The sequence below is a fragment of the Lynx rufus genome, unplaced genomic scaffold (genome assembly GCF_022079265.1).
Source record: "Lynx rufus isolate CCGP_SWC_20201006 ecotype Redwood Valley unplaced genomic scaffold, mLynRuf1.p SCAF_12, whole genome shotgun sequence".
In the NCBI taxonomy this organism is placed as follows: Eukaryota; Metazoa; Chordata; class Mammalia; order Carnivora; family Felidae; genus Lynx; species Lynx rufus.
This window is the reverse complement of record NW_025814826.1, coordinates 64,324,493-64,340,123: the sequence shown is the minus strand read 5'-3', so window position 1 is coordinate 64,340,123 and position 15,631 is coordinate 64,324,493. Positions and strand designations below refer to the sequence as shown.

At 53.0% G+C, this 15,631-nt stretch overlaps 1 protein-coding gene across 1 annotated transcript in view; it reads left to right on the top strand.

Annotated features, from left to right (window-relative positions):
• The window catches only part of COL22A1 (collagen type XXII alpha 1 chain), a 260,858-nt gene that overhangs the window by 123,712 nt on the left and 121,515 nt on the right, over window positions 1–15,631 (top strand). Inside the window, exons 22-23 of the mRNA XM_047074226.1 lie at window positions 1,917–1,970; window positions 13,891–13,944. Of these exons, the coding sequence (XP_046930182.1) occupies window positions 1,917–1,970; window positions 13,891–13,944 (108 nt within the window). The remainder of the gene's footprint in view (window positions 1–1,916; window positions 1,971–13,890; window positions 13,945–15,631) is intronic.

The window sequence follows — 15,631 nt, the reverse complement described above, 5'->3', positions numbered from 1 at the left end:
TGTCCCAGTTCTTCCACCAGGTAGCCCTGTGTCTTTGCTGACGTCACTTACCCTCTCTGATCCTCTTCTGCTTTATTCCGTACCTAGAAATCATCATCACCATCGTCATCCACGTGAACGTGCTGTGAGGGCTACATGAGCTCATGTGCCAAGCCGTGCTCTGTGCAGCCTTATTGAGCCCAGTACCCTTATCAGTTGCCATTTCTGTCTGGTTTGAATCCCCAGCAGCACCTGGCCCTGGGCCTTCTGCAGAGCAGTCGCTCCCTAAATATTCATTGGCTTGAATCAAACTGAGAAGCTGGCTTCGGTGACTTCTGTGGGGAATGGAAAATTTTGGAGTTTGTGTTCAGCAGTCCCAGCGAGAGGAAAATGTATCCCCTTCTCTAAATGGAAAACAGTGCACAGTGTTTTGCATCCAAATGCTGGAGCTGTCCAGGAGGCGTGCAGCCTTCATCCTTTTCCCGAGACAGGACAGGCCCTGGCCATTTTATCAATGTCTGCTGGAGCGAAATAAAGGGAAAGTGCACGGATCAAACGCAAGGTGTTTGTTGATGCTTAAGGAAAACTCGCTTATGCAGAGTCTTTCCTCGCTGTGTGCCCTGAGCTCGGCAAGATAATCCTTGTGGGGAAAGGAGATTTAAACCTGTAGTTTCTGCAGGCTTTCCATTCGTGTGTTTATTTCCATGGTGTTATTAAGAGAAAAGAACTTGGATCTAAATACAGTGCTGTCACTTAATAGTCATGCCAAACCTGGCAATGGTAGCTCTCTGTGTGATAGCATTTGTTGACAGTGCGGATTTGGAAGAACAGAGGGGGAGCTTCTGGCCAGGATCCCCCTGGGAAGTTGCCGATCGAGCCACAGAGCCGAGGGTCTCATTTGACCACTGCCACCGCATGCCTCACTCGAGGTGCCATCACGTGGGTGTAAATCAGGGTGCGGTCAGGAGGGTGGTGGGAGCTGAACTTGGGGCTTCTGTGTCCATTCTTCATGTGGTCCTCACATCCACTCGATAGGTGGGTATGTCATCCTCGCTTCAGAGAGGAGCCACCTGAGGTTCAAGGATGCCAAGGGACTTGTCTGAGGTCATGCAGCAGATATGGAGGGGGTCTTGGGGGAAGGATTTGAATTATCAGGTCAGTGTGACCCCTTCCTGCACCAGCGTTCCTTACTCAACTGAAACTGATCTTTCTTAGATCGTTTCATTTCTTTGTCTGGACTGCCATATTTTGCTCATCACTGTGGACCGAGTCATGTACCCCAAGCTAGTTCTTGCTGAGCCAGCGACATTCAGGGGAAATGGCACTGGCCTTACAGCTAAAAACACTTGGGTTCCAGACACTTCTTTTGTGTATGTATTATGCAAAGCTCTAATGCAAGGCATTTGACCGCTACTGTGTTCATCTTTAAAGTGTGGATGGTGTTGCCTACATCTTGGTTGCTGAACATACTTAATTCGGTCCGATAGGTGTGCACGTTTCGAAGTGTTAAAGATTTGGGGCACCTGGGTGGCTCGGTTGGTTAAGTGTCTGACTCCTGATTTCAACTGAGGTCATGATTTCACGGTTCGTGAGATCAATCCCAGTATCAGGTTCTGTGCTGACAATGCAGAGCCTGCTTGGGATTCTCTCTCCCTCTCTCTCTCTCTCTCTCTCTGCCCCTCTCCTGCTCGCATGCACGTTCTCTCTCTCTCTCCCTCTCCCTCCCTCACTTTCTGTCTCAAAAATAAACAAACATTTAAAGTGTTATAGATTTGAGGGGGCAGGACTTTTTTCCCTCCTGACCTCCCAGTTTCCCCCATTGGGATAGGATGGTATTTTCCTACCCACTGAGAGTGAAAAGGCCAAGTATAACCTATGATGTTGAACTGTGTTTGACCATGATTTCTTTTCTTCCCCCCTTTCTCCTCCTCCTAAAGGGTCTGATGGGTCCCGGAGGCAGGGCTGGACCTCCTGGTTTGCAAGGTCTCCGGGTGAGTAACATAACATGTATTTCTTTTCTGATCCCCAGCTCACCCACACCGGGGACCCCATTTCAGCAGCTCAAACAGAGGACATGGTGCCGTCTTGTCCTCTTGAAATGACTTTTGGAAGCAGATTGAAGGGTTCGATTTAGTTCACGTGTGGGTCTGGAGTTGGGTCCTGGAGACGTGGGGATAGGTCTGTTGTCTGCCGTGAGTCATGTATATAGAAACCCCCAGCCCCGTGTGATCAGAGCCCCCAGCAGAAGGGAGCCCACAGAGAGAACACAGAGAACTGAGAGAACACAGAGAAAGGCAGGACCCCCGGGGCTTCCTAAAAAAGAAGTGATATTTGAGCCAAGTCTCCAGGAAAGAGTTAAAAATAGGGATGAAAAATAGAGAGCTGCCAATAGGCTATTAGCTACTTTAGTCGAAACATCCATATTGTTATTGAGCACTGTAATATCTCAGGGTATTTCATTTAATTTAACTTGAGTTAATTAAGCACCTGTCTTCTTACCCAGATTGTACATACTTTATGGGTTTGATTCGCCGCTAAGCACAGTGTCCTGTGGTTGAAGGCAGACGGATGAAGAAGCACAGTGAGGCTAGGTGTCCTCTTTGGTGTCCCTACAGTGACTGAGATTGCCCCCCACCCCCCAAATCCGTGTCCCTAGTTCCTAGCAGCATGCCTGGCACAGAGTAGGGACTCCGTGTTCGCTGACCTCTGGTGCTTAAGCCTGTAGCATCTTTGACTGGTTCACATAGAGACTTTCAAGGGGCACAGCTACCGAAGATGGGGTGTTCAGTGTCCCTGCAGGTGCTCGGTCAGAGGCCAGGCGGCCACTGGTGGACGGGTGGGAATGGGGCCTTCATCCGGCAGAGACTGTCCAACCCCCTCTGTGGCCTCTGTAGCCCGGAGATTCTGTAGCTCGGTGAAGTGGACGGTGTTACGGATGTGCCGTGGATTCCCTCTGTCTAAGGGGGCTGCACCCACCCTCCCATCATGCTTTGTATCCTCAGTTCTGAAACTGGGCGACCTGCTTTTATGACTCCGCAGACCCCAACCTGTCCTTACCCACCAGTGAACTTCCTCCTTTGGTTTTCAAACACTGCTGCACCCTATAACCATCTTGAACCCTTACGATTGTAAGAGGAACTTGTTTGGAAGGCTAGCTGGGACGTGGAAAGGTACCACGTAGCAGGGTTGGGTGGGAGAGTGGGAAGCCTTCATCCCACTAGAAGAACTTGGATGTTCAACCTCAGATTCAGCATCACCTGCCCGGGCCTCAGTTTCCCTGGCAAAGCCGGGTCGCTTCTCTCCTGTACAACGCGAGGGTCCTGGACTGTGCAGTGCAGCAGGATGCACCCGGGTTTGAAGCTGGCCCTGCTTCTGGGCAGCTGTGTGACCCGACAAGTCACCTAGCCTCTCTGGGCACGTTTCCTCCATTAGAGTGGAAGGCATCGCCACCGGTCTGGTTTTGGGGAGAAAGCGTGCCCAGGATGGGGTTGCGTCCTTGGTGAGCAGCAAGACGTGGCAGCTGTCACGACTCCCACTCCCCCAACTTGCTCGCGCACAGCCTTTTAAGAGAAAGCAGCAGTCTTTGTCCATTATGTAATTGATGTTTAGGTGAGCCTCATTTCGTCTGGTGTCAAACTGATGCAAACGTTACTTTTCCTAACGTAGAATTAGATGCTGAGTGGGGCTCTTGATACAAACATGACTACGAAGGTGGTTTGTTTTTTTTTTAATTGACATTTCTATCTAATTGACTCTCCTAGACAAGGGGAGGAGGGGAGAGGAAACCTCTTGCTTGGAGCTTGCTTGTTGAGGCCCACGTTTCCTTGGCCATGGCTTCTTGGCCCCCCAAGGGCCATTCGTGTGTTCCCCAGGATGGTTCTTGTCACCCCCAGAAACACCTTTTACTCCTAAGGTTAGCACCAGCCCGCCGTGTGCAGGTCGCCCAACCTTAACACTGGCCAGGGGCCCTGGGACTTGGATATGTGCACCAGGAATGGAAATTTGAGGGATAAGACAAGGAGACCCAGAGAAGGAACCAGGGTGGAGGGGAGTGCTAGCTATGAACTGAGGTATTGAGCTCCATGTGCCAGACCCCAGCGCTCCTAGGGAAGTGTTTATCGGCCCCCTTTGCACAGAGGAGGGGCAGTCTCTGATCTAACACCACCAGCAGCTGCCCCTCGGGGATGCACACCTGGGACTGTGCATCTCTAAAGCCTGACTTCTTCTCTCCTCCCATGTGTCCGTCTGCCCACAAAGCTCATGTCATGCTCTTGTGACGTGCGGCACTCAGTTAAATGCTTTGGGAATCTCTGAAGAGATTATGGTCTCAACTTCCAGGCGCTCACACAGCCTGAGGGTCCTGAGAAATATGGACGGATAACCCAAATGCCTCGGTAGGGGCACTGCGGTGTTCAGCAGAGAGGGATCTGGGTGGGAGGGGAGGGCACTGAGAGGGAGTGGGCCCTGGGGACAAGGAAGGGGGATGTCTGAGGTGGCCTTGCAAGAGCCAGTACATTTTAGCAGGAATTGATGGCTGCACTGGAGAGGGTGATGCAGACATAGGAAGTGCCCCCTGGAGAGGACATCCTGCCTCTGGACAGAGAGCTGAAGGGGAGGGTGGTGGCCCAGACCAGGGGCAGGGGCTCTGGGAGCACCCATCTTGGCCCAACGGTGTGCCAGGTGGTGGGGACCCACAGGGTCTGGCACGGGAGAGTGAGCCAAGGGCCACGGGCAGGGCGATGTATTAATGGAGGGAGGGCTCCTCCCTCGTCCTGCTCCCTGTCGTGAATGGGGGCCGACCATTGTGTGTCTTTGGGGTCCCCTGGCTCTCCAGTGGTCCTCTGTGAGTCTCTGACTCGGGCTGGGGTGCACCCCACCGATGTTGCTATAGTCCGGTGGCCGCACCACTGGGCAAACACTGCAGAGACTGACTGTGATGTCGGTGTGGGCTGAGCGGCAGCTTCCTGTTCAGTCAGCCTCTGGCTGAGTCAGGAGAACCCGAGACAGAATGACTTGCTCAGAAAATTATCTGTCTCTCCTTCCCTCACGGTGACCTGTCATTTCCTCGTCATCTGCTTCAGCTGAAACATCACTCCCTGGTGTCACTGCACACACTCAGGCTATAAAGGGGAAGAGACAAGACAGTGACAAGCCACAGAATCCAGGAATTGAGACGTTGCGACTAATGTACGGGCTAGGGAAAGGGATCCGGTCCTTTATTTTAGAGATTAGCAACAGGCAGACAGTGTAATCCCCGGCAAGGTAAACATGTTAATTTTGGACAAAGCTGGATTTTTCCACAATGGCATAGTGAAATGGGAAGATCGGGAGCCAGGCAGCCCCCATGCCCACCCCGCCCCCGGGCCATCCCACAGAGTTAGAGCACACAAGGCACCCCTCTGCATAACATCGGACCATCGTCACCCCGCTGGGCTCCCTGCCTTAGAAGGAGGGTGGTGATGCTACCTTGTTTCTCTTTCTGAGGTTTTCTTTTCCTCCCGCTTGTCTGAGCCAGGCATTAGGAAGAGGTTGATGGGGAGCACTGCTACATAGCTGAACATTCCAGAATGTTCTGGAAGCAGAACCAGCTGGAGCTCAAGGCTGCTGAAGCATTTGGACACTCAGAAGCATCCACAAGGTTGACTTAAAAAAAAAAAGCAAACTCTTCATGCCCTCATCATTCACCCCAAAATAGATACCTTGTCACTCTCACACCAGCCTATTTTAATTTTTGTAGAGGACTTCTATTTTTTTCTTTCTTGAGTATTTGTTTATTTTTGTTTTCATGGATATAAGTCTGTGAGAGCATTATTTTTGTATCTGCAGCACTTAGAAGAGTGCCCCACGCTCGTAAAACATATATATTTTTATACACACATAAAAAGTGCATAAACAGAACATCTCAGCATATAAGATAGGCATAAGTGAGTAATGTTGCAGTCAGCATCTAAAGCAGCCAGAGTGCACGGGTGAGTGGCTCATGCTTGCACGCCTGTCGCTGCCTGGGTGCCAACTCTGTGCACAGCATGAGGACGACAGGACCCAGAACCGGGCATCTGGTCACCTGGGCCCTGGCCCTCCATGGCACATGCTCCATTTTGAAGAAACGAGGCCTGTCTGCCTCATTAAGGGGTCCCAGGGTTCCCACTGAAGAACTTGGGTCCTATCTGCACCTCTCCTTTGGCTTTGCCTCTACCTTGCTCTGTGCTGCTGAGTCCCGCCTGACATAGCCCCGATGTTTTCTTTCCTCTTCCCTGGATGACCAAGGGAAAATTTTTTGTGTAAGAGAATTCTGTGCTGTCAGGCATTTCAATTTAATGCAGAGCTTGGAATGTCTACAAAATCATCATGACGGAAGGGATCCCTGAGATGGACAGTGCGAAATTTCATGTCCAGAAAGATCAAACAAGCTGCTCAGGGTCACTCAGGCCTTTGTCACTGCCTTTCCCACGAGCTGGTGACAATCTCTTTGGGTCCTTTGATCCTTTTTCCAACATCTTCTGGAATCTCTTCTCTCATCAATAGGTGAGAACCGAAGAAGTGACCTACCAAATATGATGCCTCCCTTCTTTCTAGCGATGGAGTGATTCCCAAATGTCTCATGATGTGCCTGATTGCGTCTGTTGCTTTAAGAACATTTTTAAAAATTTTCTAATGTTTGTTTATTTTTGAGAGACAGAGAGCACGAGCAGGGGAGGGGCAGAGAGAGAGAGAGAGAGAGGGAAACACAGAATCTTAAGCAGGCTCTAGGCTCTGAGCTGTAGGCACAGAGCCCGACACGGGGCTTGAACTCACAAGCCATGAGATCATGACCTGAGCTGAAGTCGGACACGTAACCGACTGAGCCACCCAGGCACCCCGAGAAAATATTAAGATGGGATCTGTGGCAGGTGTAGAACTAATACCAGGTAGGAAGGAAAAAGCAGTGGTTTCATGGAGGAGGCTAAGCAGGCATTTAGCTAGGCAACTGTTCCCATGTTTCTCACTGATTTCTGCAAGGATCCTGTGAGGTAGGGCAGTTTTATTCCCATTCTGCAAATGAGGAAACCAAGATTTAGACGTGTAAGTCAGATTACTCCATGTCACGTGGAGTATAGATGGTGGGGCAGAGATTAGAAGTGAGGTCTGCCTCCTCCAAACCTTGAGTGTTTTTGCGTTGGGAGGCAGTGTGTGGGTGTGTGTCCATGGAGGCACCAGAATTCTCATCTGGACATCGGCAGTCTTGGTGGCGGGTGCCTAGGAGAGGTCTGGGACCCCTTACTAACTGCCAGTGCCCATTCAGGGGATGCATTGGATACACATGGCTTTCATCCCCAGCCATTGCCCTTGGAGCTGAGGGTCTCCTGCTGAAAGCGAGACTGGTAGATTTGAGGAGGGAAACACGGGTGGTCTTTTGTCAAGTGGCAACTTGGGTTGAATTTGTTTTACCTTTCCATTTTTAAAGCCCTTTTTCTTGCTCTTCCCTACTCTACCAGATGGTAACAGCATCGTTTGGATCACAGGCTACCGTTTGATTCATTGCATGGCATGGAGCCAGGGTTTATATCAGGACACCCTAGGTTTTCCCTGAGCACCTGGTTTCAGCTCTAACCAGTAGAAAATAATCATCAGTGACATTTGGAGGCATGGAGAACAGGAACTGAGCAAAAGACCATACGGCACGTATTAGAATCACTTGCACCGGCAACCCCTTCAGCTGTGAATGGGCCTGCACGTGGCTGTGCTCACGCGCCCTAGCTGGGAAGGAGCTGCTGTTCTGCATTTGCGGGCTTCCTCTTCTCCGTGGGCAGATAGGCAGCCTTGGAAAGATTAGTCCCGCTCAGCATCCTGGCATTAGAGTGGCTTGAAAAATCGGCCCTCGTGATAAATTACAAACACTTACCCAGATATTGTGTAGGGTAGCAATTTAAAAGAGAAGAAGAGAAAAATGAAATAGAGAAACAGGCTTATTGTTAGTAAAGTAGTTCTTTGTTGCTGCAGAATTTGCTCTGGCCAGCACTTCTCAAATCCCCACAGACAAGTATAGGTCCAAAATGCAGAGGTTACATAGCTGCTGCTGCATCCACCCCTGCCCATCCCACCCACCCCCACCACTATTACCACCTTAACCCCCACCCTGCCACCGTTACCATCACCACCACCGTCACCATCATCACCGTCACCACCACCACCATCACCATCACTTCCACCACCACCATCACCACCACCATCACCACCACCATCACCACCATCACCACCACCACCATCACCACCACCATCACCACCACCATCACCACCACCACCATCACTTCCACCACCACCATCACCATCACCACCACCACCACCACCGTCACCATCACCACCACCACCACCACCATCACCACCACCATCACCACCACCGTCACCATCACCATCATCACCATCACCATCATCACCACCACCATCACCACCACCATCCACCACCACCATCACCACCATCACCACCACCATCATCACCACCATCACCACCACCACCATCACCACCACCACCACCACCATCACCATCACCACCACCACCGTCACCGCCATCACCACCACCACCACCAGCATCACCACCACCATCCCTACCACCCATCATCACCATCACTACTACACATTTCCTAATGGTAGATCCTGTGCTGAGCTTTCTCTAGGCATTAGCTCATTTAATTTCTGTGGCACTGTTGGGAGGTAGCAGTTTTGAAACCACGTATGTTTGACACATGGTCTTTTACGCACTTCAGGGACTCAGAGAAGCCAGAATCCTGCTTTTACCCTTTTTTCATCATCATAGCCACCATCATATTCCTCCTCATTCCCGTGGCTATCTGTTATGTTTGCATAATGCCTTATTAGGCCTTGTAAAGCGCTTCCTCAAATATTGGATTATTTCTTCCACTGCTATCTTTTCAGATAATTACAATGATTATAATTTTTTCCACATGAGGAAACTGAAGATGCAGCAAGTGGCTTGCCCTTCCCCATCTACCTAAGATTCCAACCTCGCTTTCTTATATTGTAGAGGAAGGGGGTCGGAAAGGACCATGGAGAGCCCCTTTGCTTATGCCGTGTGGCCAAGTCCTCGTAACTACTTACCTAGAGCTTTATGCCCCATCCCAACGCAACAGCCTCTCAAGCAGTGCATATTCAATATGTTTTTGTCACATTTCTCATTATTTCCAGGGCTTCCTGGAAGAGGAGCACTGACCTGGGGTACGATTTTGACAAGTTGAGATGGAATGTGGGTGTTACAGACAGAGGTGGTAGTGTGAGCAAAATCTCAGAGGCCAGAAGTCCTGGGGGAGTGTTTGGGGGGGCAAGATAAGCAGCTTCCCTGAGCTGTTGCTTAGGGATTGGAGAATGGACACTGGACACTAGATCTCAAAGGCATGTTAGACTCACAGGGCCATCGATTTCCAGGTAAAACACCTCAGTGTTAACGTGTTTTAGACAAGAAGGAGACCCTGACCATTTCAGAGGTGGGAAGTAACTCAGGCAGAACTTCCTCCCTTTAGGAAGATCACCTGCCAGGATAGGGTGTGTGTATAGACAAGTAATGGAATTTGTAGAAGGCGCAGGATGGCCCAGAAAAGTCTGGAGGGAAGGGACTGGGCATGTGAGCCGGTCAGTTCTGTGGTTGCAGGAAGGCAGAAAGGCAGGAGAAGGAAGGAAGGAAGGAAGGAAGGAAGGAAGGAAGGAAGGAAGGAAGGAAGGAAGGAAGAAGGAGAAGGGAGGAAGGAAAGGGAGGAAGGAAAGGGAGGGAAGGAAGAAAGGAAGGAAAGAGAGAAGGAAGGGCGGAAGGAAAGGGGGGGAAGGAAGGAAGAAAGGGAAGGAAGGAAGGAAGGGAAGGAGGAAAGGGAGGGAAGGAAGGAAAGGGAAGGAAGGAAGGAAGGAAGGAAGGGAGGGAGGAAAGGGGAAGAAGGAAGGGAGGGAGGGAGGGAGGGAGGAAGGAAGGAAGGAAGGAAGGAAGGAAGGAAGGAAAGAAAGGGGAAGAAGGAAGGAAGGGAGGGAGAGAGGAAGGAAGGAAGGAAGGAAGGAAGGAAGGAAGGAAGGAAGGGGGAAGAAGGAAGGGAGGGAGGAAGGAAGGGAGGGAGGGAGGAAAGGGGAAGAAGGAAGGGAGGGAGGAAGGAAGGAAGGAAGGAAGGAAGGAAGGAAGGAAGGAAGGAAAGGGGAAGAAGGAAGGGAGGGAGGGAGGAAGGAAGGAAAGAAGGAAGGAAGGAAGGAAGGAAGGAAGGAAGGAAGGAAGGGAGGGAGGAAAGCTTTGAACGGCACTGGGGACCGCTCCGGATGTTGTGGGTGGAGATGTGAACATGGGTGCTGGAGTTGGCCAGAGACTCCCCTAATGTTTCTGTGGGTGACCCACTCAAGATGATGCCACCTTGTGACCACAGCTAGGATCACAAATTGCTTTCTTTCCTCTGGCCTCTTGACACCTTTTTGCTTTTTTCCTTCTTGCTGAAACCCAAAGGCTGAGATATTTGCTTGCCCGGGTGCGCATGCTTACATGTCTTTCTTGCTCACCAGAACCTTCCTGTCTGCCCACAATCCTCCTTTCCCAGGCCACATTTTTTTTTTACTGCCCTGGCATGGGAGCCACTCCTGACTCCATACCTTCTGTAGATTTCATTACCATCTTAGGTGCTTATCCCCCTGAGCATCAGTACCGTGTATACAAGGTCCCCGAACTTGAGCGAAGCAGGCAGCTGCTGAGACCTTGTACCTCCCTCCAGAGGTGGTGGGCCATCTGGGAGAGGGACACAGACGTGCACCCCAATCAGATCAGCATCTTAGTTAGTAATTCAGCTCAACAACCTGAACCTTCGCATCCCTCCTCCTCCCTTCCGATCCCTTCCTACCAACCATTAAGTGATCCGATTCTCCATTTCAGCCTTTCCTCTGCACAGAGTTACTTTGCGGGCCTGGGTTCTGAATTCTGATGACTGCTCACCGGGCCATTCCGCCGACCTTGAGGGAAAATGGTTTATTCATCTTGTAAATAACCAGTGACTCTCAGTGGAATAACCTGCCAGCAAGTGGAGGGGTGCCTGTCTCGATACCAAATGGAAGATGTCTGCTTTCCATTCCCCGAGGGAGGGGAGCTGGCAGCTATTCGCTCTCTTGTGACCAGCCCCCCGATGTCCGCATTCATCAGAGCAGGATCGGACGGAGGCCCAGACAAATGCCTCCGGGCCTGGCTCATTTCTGAAGGTGCCCAGGACCGCATTTTGAATTCTCCCTGACAAGTGTCGAGAAACGCATCCCGACCTAGGCCTCGCTGCACCTCCGAGCTGATGTGTTCCGTGGCTCAGGGGGTGTGGATCTGGGGCTCCGGTCAGCCGGCTCTCTCTGCAAGTCTGCAGATGTCCAGCTTGTGTCTTCCTATCCTTGTGCATCCCCCTCCCCCCCCCTCCACCAGCGCTGTTTCCCCAGCCGTTGTCTGGGCTCAGGACCACGTCAGTCCTGAAGGGCGTTGTGTATCCAGCCCGCAAATGTTTCCCGAGTCGCCACCATGCGGCAGGCCAGTGTTCTGGGCCCCCGGGCAGAGCGCTGCACAAGAGCGGAGCCGGGCCCTGTTTCTGGGAGGCTGGCACCCCAGTTCGGGCAGGCGGGCAGGCAGTGACCAAATGCGTCCGTCAGCGGTGTATCCAGCAGCGGCACAAAGGAAGCGAGAGCTGGCGGCAGAGCGGTTTGGGTTGGGCTGGCCAGAGACCGTGTGGACAAGAGGGGATTGGAGCAGAGACCGCGTGGATGCCTGGGGAGCCCGTGTGCCGGGCAGAAGACGTGGAGGTGGGAGTGTTGAGCTCGGGGCGGGGGGGACGTTGAGCTTGGCGCGTTCTTCCTGGAGGAGGGCACTGGCGTGGCTGGACAAGGGGGAGAGTTTGAGGAAATGAGCCGTGCAGGGAGCGGGAATGCGGTTCTGGAAAGGAGGGGAGGGCCTCCCAGTTTGCTCTGAGAAGTGTTGCACTGTGAAGCCGGCCTGAGTTCTGTTCTAAGAATGTGGTTCTGGTGACCTTGGGGGGATGGCGGGAAAGGGGAAGCGTAGGGTCAGGCGTGAGGGAGGATGGTCCAGGAGGCCCCCAGGCTGGCGCGGAGGTGACAGTGGAGGCGGGCCCATGGTGGTGTGGCCATGGTGAGCTCTGGGAACAGACTGGCCCCTCGCTCCGTCCTTCCTGCTGCTTCCAGAGCCAGCACAAACCGGACCCCGTGGTGTCCTCACTCGGCATCTTTGGCCCCTTGGGAGGCTCCACTTGGTGCAGGGCACGGACGCTCTTCCTGACCCCTGCTGACCTCATTTGCCACTCCCGCACCCTGTAGCCTTCCGTCAAGATCACATCAAGGCTCTGCCGAGGCCCTGCTCCCACTTGCCTGCTCTGTCCCCTGCACCGAATGTGTGTCCCAGTGGGATACTCTAATGTCCCCCTTCAGTGCTACCTCAGCACCTCCTCCCGGAAGTCCTCCCAAGACCTTGTGACAGACCTATGAGTTCCGGGTGCCCTGTGCACCTGTGCTTATTGGGAGTGTTGTAGTCCCAGGGGCTCAGGTAGGCCTTCCTGTGAAACCGCGAGCTCTTGAGGCAGTGGCTGAGCCCCGGCAGGACCCGCGGGGCTGGCACGGAGCAGCGGGAGCGTGCGGATGAATACACAGGAAACAGCCGCAGACCTGGATCTCGACCTCGATCCCAGCGGGCTAAGTCGAGGTTGGGAGACTCTGGTTTTAGGACTTGAAGCTCCTGAAAGAACATTCCCTCCCAGCTCACCCAGACTTCTGTGCAACCATAAAATCCTTGAGCCTGAACAGAGCTGCGTCCCTGAGACCCGCAACAGCCCCCTGGTGGCACTGACTCACCATGTGACCCACAGCCCTGGGGGAGGGGCCACTTCTGGGAGGTGGGGGCTGGGGAGACGGTATCCTGGGCTTCGCAGGCAGGCACTGAGGGCTCATGGAACACGGGGAGGAGGGAGAGCAGGCTGGGGGGTGGGGGCGGGGGCCACCACTGGGGCTGGCCTGGGCACAGACCAAGGCAAGGACGAGGCCTTACCTGGGTGTTCTGACTTCCTGAGGGAAACTAAGGAGGAAAACGAAAATCCGCGGTTCCATCATTCAGATGCCCGCTTACATAATATATACCCTATGTCCTATGCAGCAAACCAACCAGAACACCCCTTACCCCTATACACAGGGCTAGACTCCCAGGTTTAATGAGGCAGGTCAGCCCCCAAGATGACCCACTGGGGTCCTGACAACAGCCTGGACTGTAACAGCAGCCAATCAGAAAAGGCCGTAATGACCTACCTGTCCGTGTGTCCGTTTCACCCTTCCTGTGGACACTCCATAGCTGTGGGCACATCAGGGTGACCGTCCACATGCGGATACAGGATGAGCCAGAGTCAGCTGCTCAGGGGAAACCATCAGTTACCAGCAGATTGAGTGATTTGCTACAGTTATGGTTCATAAAGAGAAAGAAGGGGAGGAACAAGGGAACATGTGCACACGTGTGTGTGCACTCGTGAATGCGTGTGTGTGTGTGTGTGTGTGTGTTGCTTGTCTACACACAAAATGCCTCTGCAAAGATGAGCCAACATCTGGTGGGATTAGCTGCTTTCAAGGAAAGGAACGGAGTGGCCGACGGCAGGATAAGGAGATCCTTCTGAAGGGTCCCTTTCTGTACCTTGTAACCTTGGGGCCGTGTGTTACCAAAGCCATCTATGTTGCAGAGTTGGGATCCGGTGCTGAGCCTCCGTGACCCCAGAGCCTGAGTCTTCTGCCCCAATCCCAAACCACTTCTCTCTGGAGGCCATCCCGCCAGGTGGGGGGTTTGAGAAATCCAGATGGAAATGTCCTCTGAGACGTTACTGCATTGGTTCTGGGCATTACCTGCCTGCTGTTAATTTCGGCTTCTTCTTTTGTCCTCAGGGGAAGAAAGGAGAAGTGGGCCCGCCGGGAACCCCTGGATTGCTGGGGCCGCAGGTAACTACCGCCTTTGCCCTCTGGTCCCTAGCAGTCCTGCTTCCTCTGGTTGAAGAAGCAATTGGGTGGCAGTTCCGAGGTTGGTCACCACAGTCTTGGATGGTCACCTCATCAGAGAGAACGCTCGGTGGGTCCTGGGTCCTCCGGGCTCCCCTTGCTCCCCCGGCCTCCCATCCCTGTGCTAGGAGAATGGCCACTGTCTGCTCCCCCAGAGAAATTTTGGCCGCTGGAGGGCAGGCCGCGGCGACACAGCGACGCCCACCAGCTAGCTGCGCCCTGCACGAGGTGCCCCATGATGGAGCTCATGCAGCTGGCCAGACAGGTGGGGAGGAGGGGCCTTCCCGGCAGGGGCTCAGCTCTGCAGGACACGGCCCATGTGCAGGTGTGGATAGGCCCGTGTTGGGCTGGAGCTCCCGGTACTGAGCAGGGGGGGTGGCTGGACCGTGAATTCAGAATCGGAAGGGGCTCAGCCAAGGGACCGGGACAACCCAAATGGCACGCTACTCCAGGAGGCCACAGACCCGAGCTCTGGTTTGTGTCTGACTTCCAACACACTGTGACATTGGCCAGCTCCCTCCCCCTCTGCGGGCCTCAGTTTACCCATCTGTAAAGTGATGGGGTCAGGGCCGCCTTCACACTCTGCTGTGCTGTCTCACTCCCTGGATGACCCCTCCTCCTCCTCGCCCCCCTAACTCCTTCGGTCTTTCGGACTCCTCTCTGGTGGGACATCCTCTGGCCCTATGCTTTCTCCAGCTCCCCGCCCCCACACGTGTGCAGTCACTTGTGGTCCCCTGGGAGCACCAGGTGGGGACGCTGTCTCTGTGGCCGTGGTGGCAGCGAGCAGGGCGCGTGCAGAGTCAGTCAGCCTCCCTCTGGCTCCTCCGTGAGCCGCAGGAAAGCAGTGGGTTTTAGCGCCCACCTGTTACTGGACCTCTCCCTCCACCTGTCAGGCATCCACGCTGGAGAAGGTGCCCACTGCGCGTCCGAAACCAGCTTTCACTGCTCGCTGACGTGTAAAGTGTCCTGATGAGTGATGGGTGCCTTGCACGCCTTCTCACACTTCATTTTAGCACCTCCCATTCGGGCCAGATATGGCACGCCATAAGGGAATGTAAAATCAATCATAATTCATGGTCTTCTAAAGATTCCGCATTCGCTGTGGCATTTTGATGTTAATAGTGAAAAATAGAGTGCTTTTTGTATTTGTTTTATTACCTTCCTTTCCAGTGAGCAAAGCTTGTGTATTTCAAATATTGGCCGTACGTGCTGCGCCATCAAATTCCTTGAAGCTACAATTTTTTCCCCGGCCTACAACTTTCTTTTTTTTTCTTTTTTGCTACCTCAGGAAATAGATTTCTTTCTTTCACTTTTAATTTTGAAATCCGTTCCATTCGTCGAATGTTTACTGAATGGCCAGGTATGGAGCTGGATGCCATTCACACAAAAACAATCCTGCTTTCCACAGCAGGCGTTTCCCCAGAAGTAGGGCGCTCTGATCTATCCAGGGATCTCAGTGGTGCAGAACCACATAGTGTGGAGCCTAGAGAGGGATCGCCTGGCACCATTGACCGGATCGCCACCCGATGGACACTAAGCTGTGTCCCAGCCAACCACGCCCAAACCAAGAGGCAGCGTTGCCGTGGTGGGCCTCTGGCTGTGTCCCCTAATTCAGCCCTCCCTCTCCACC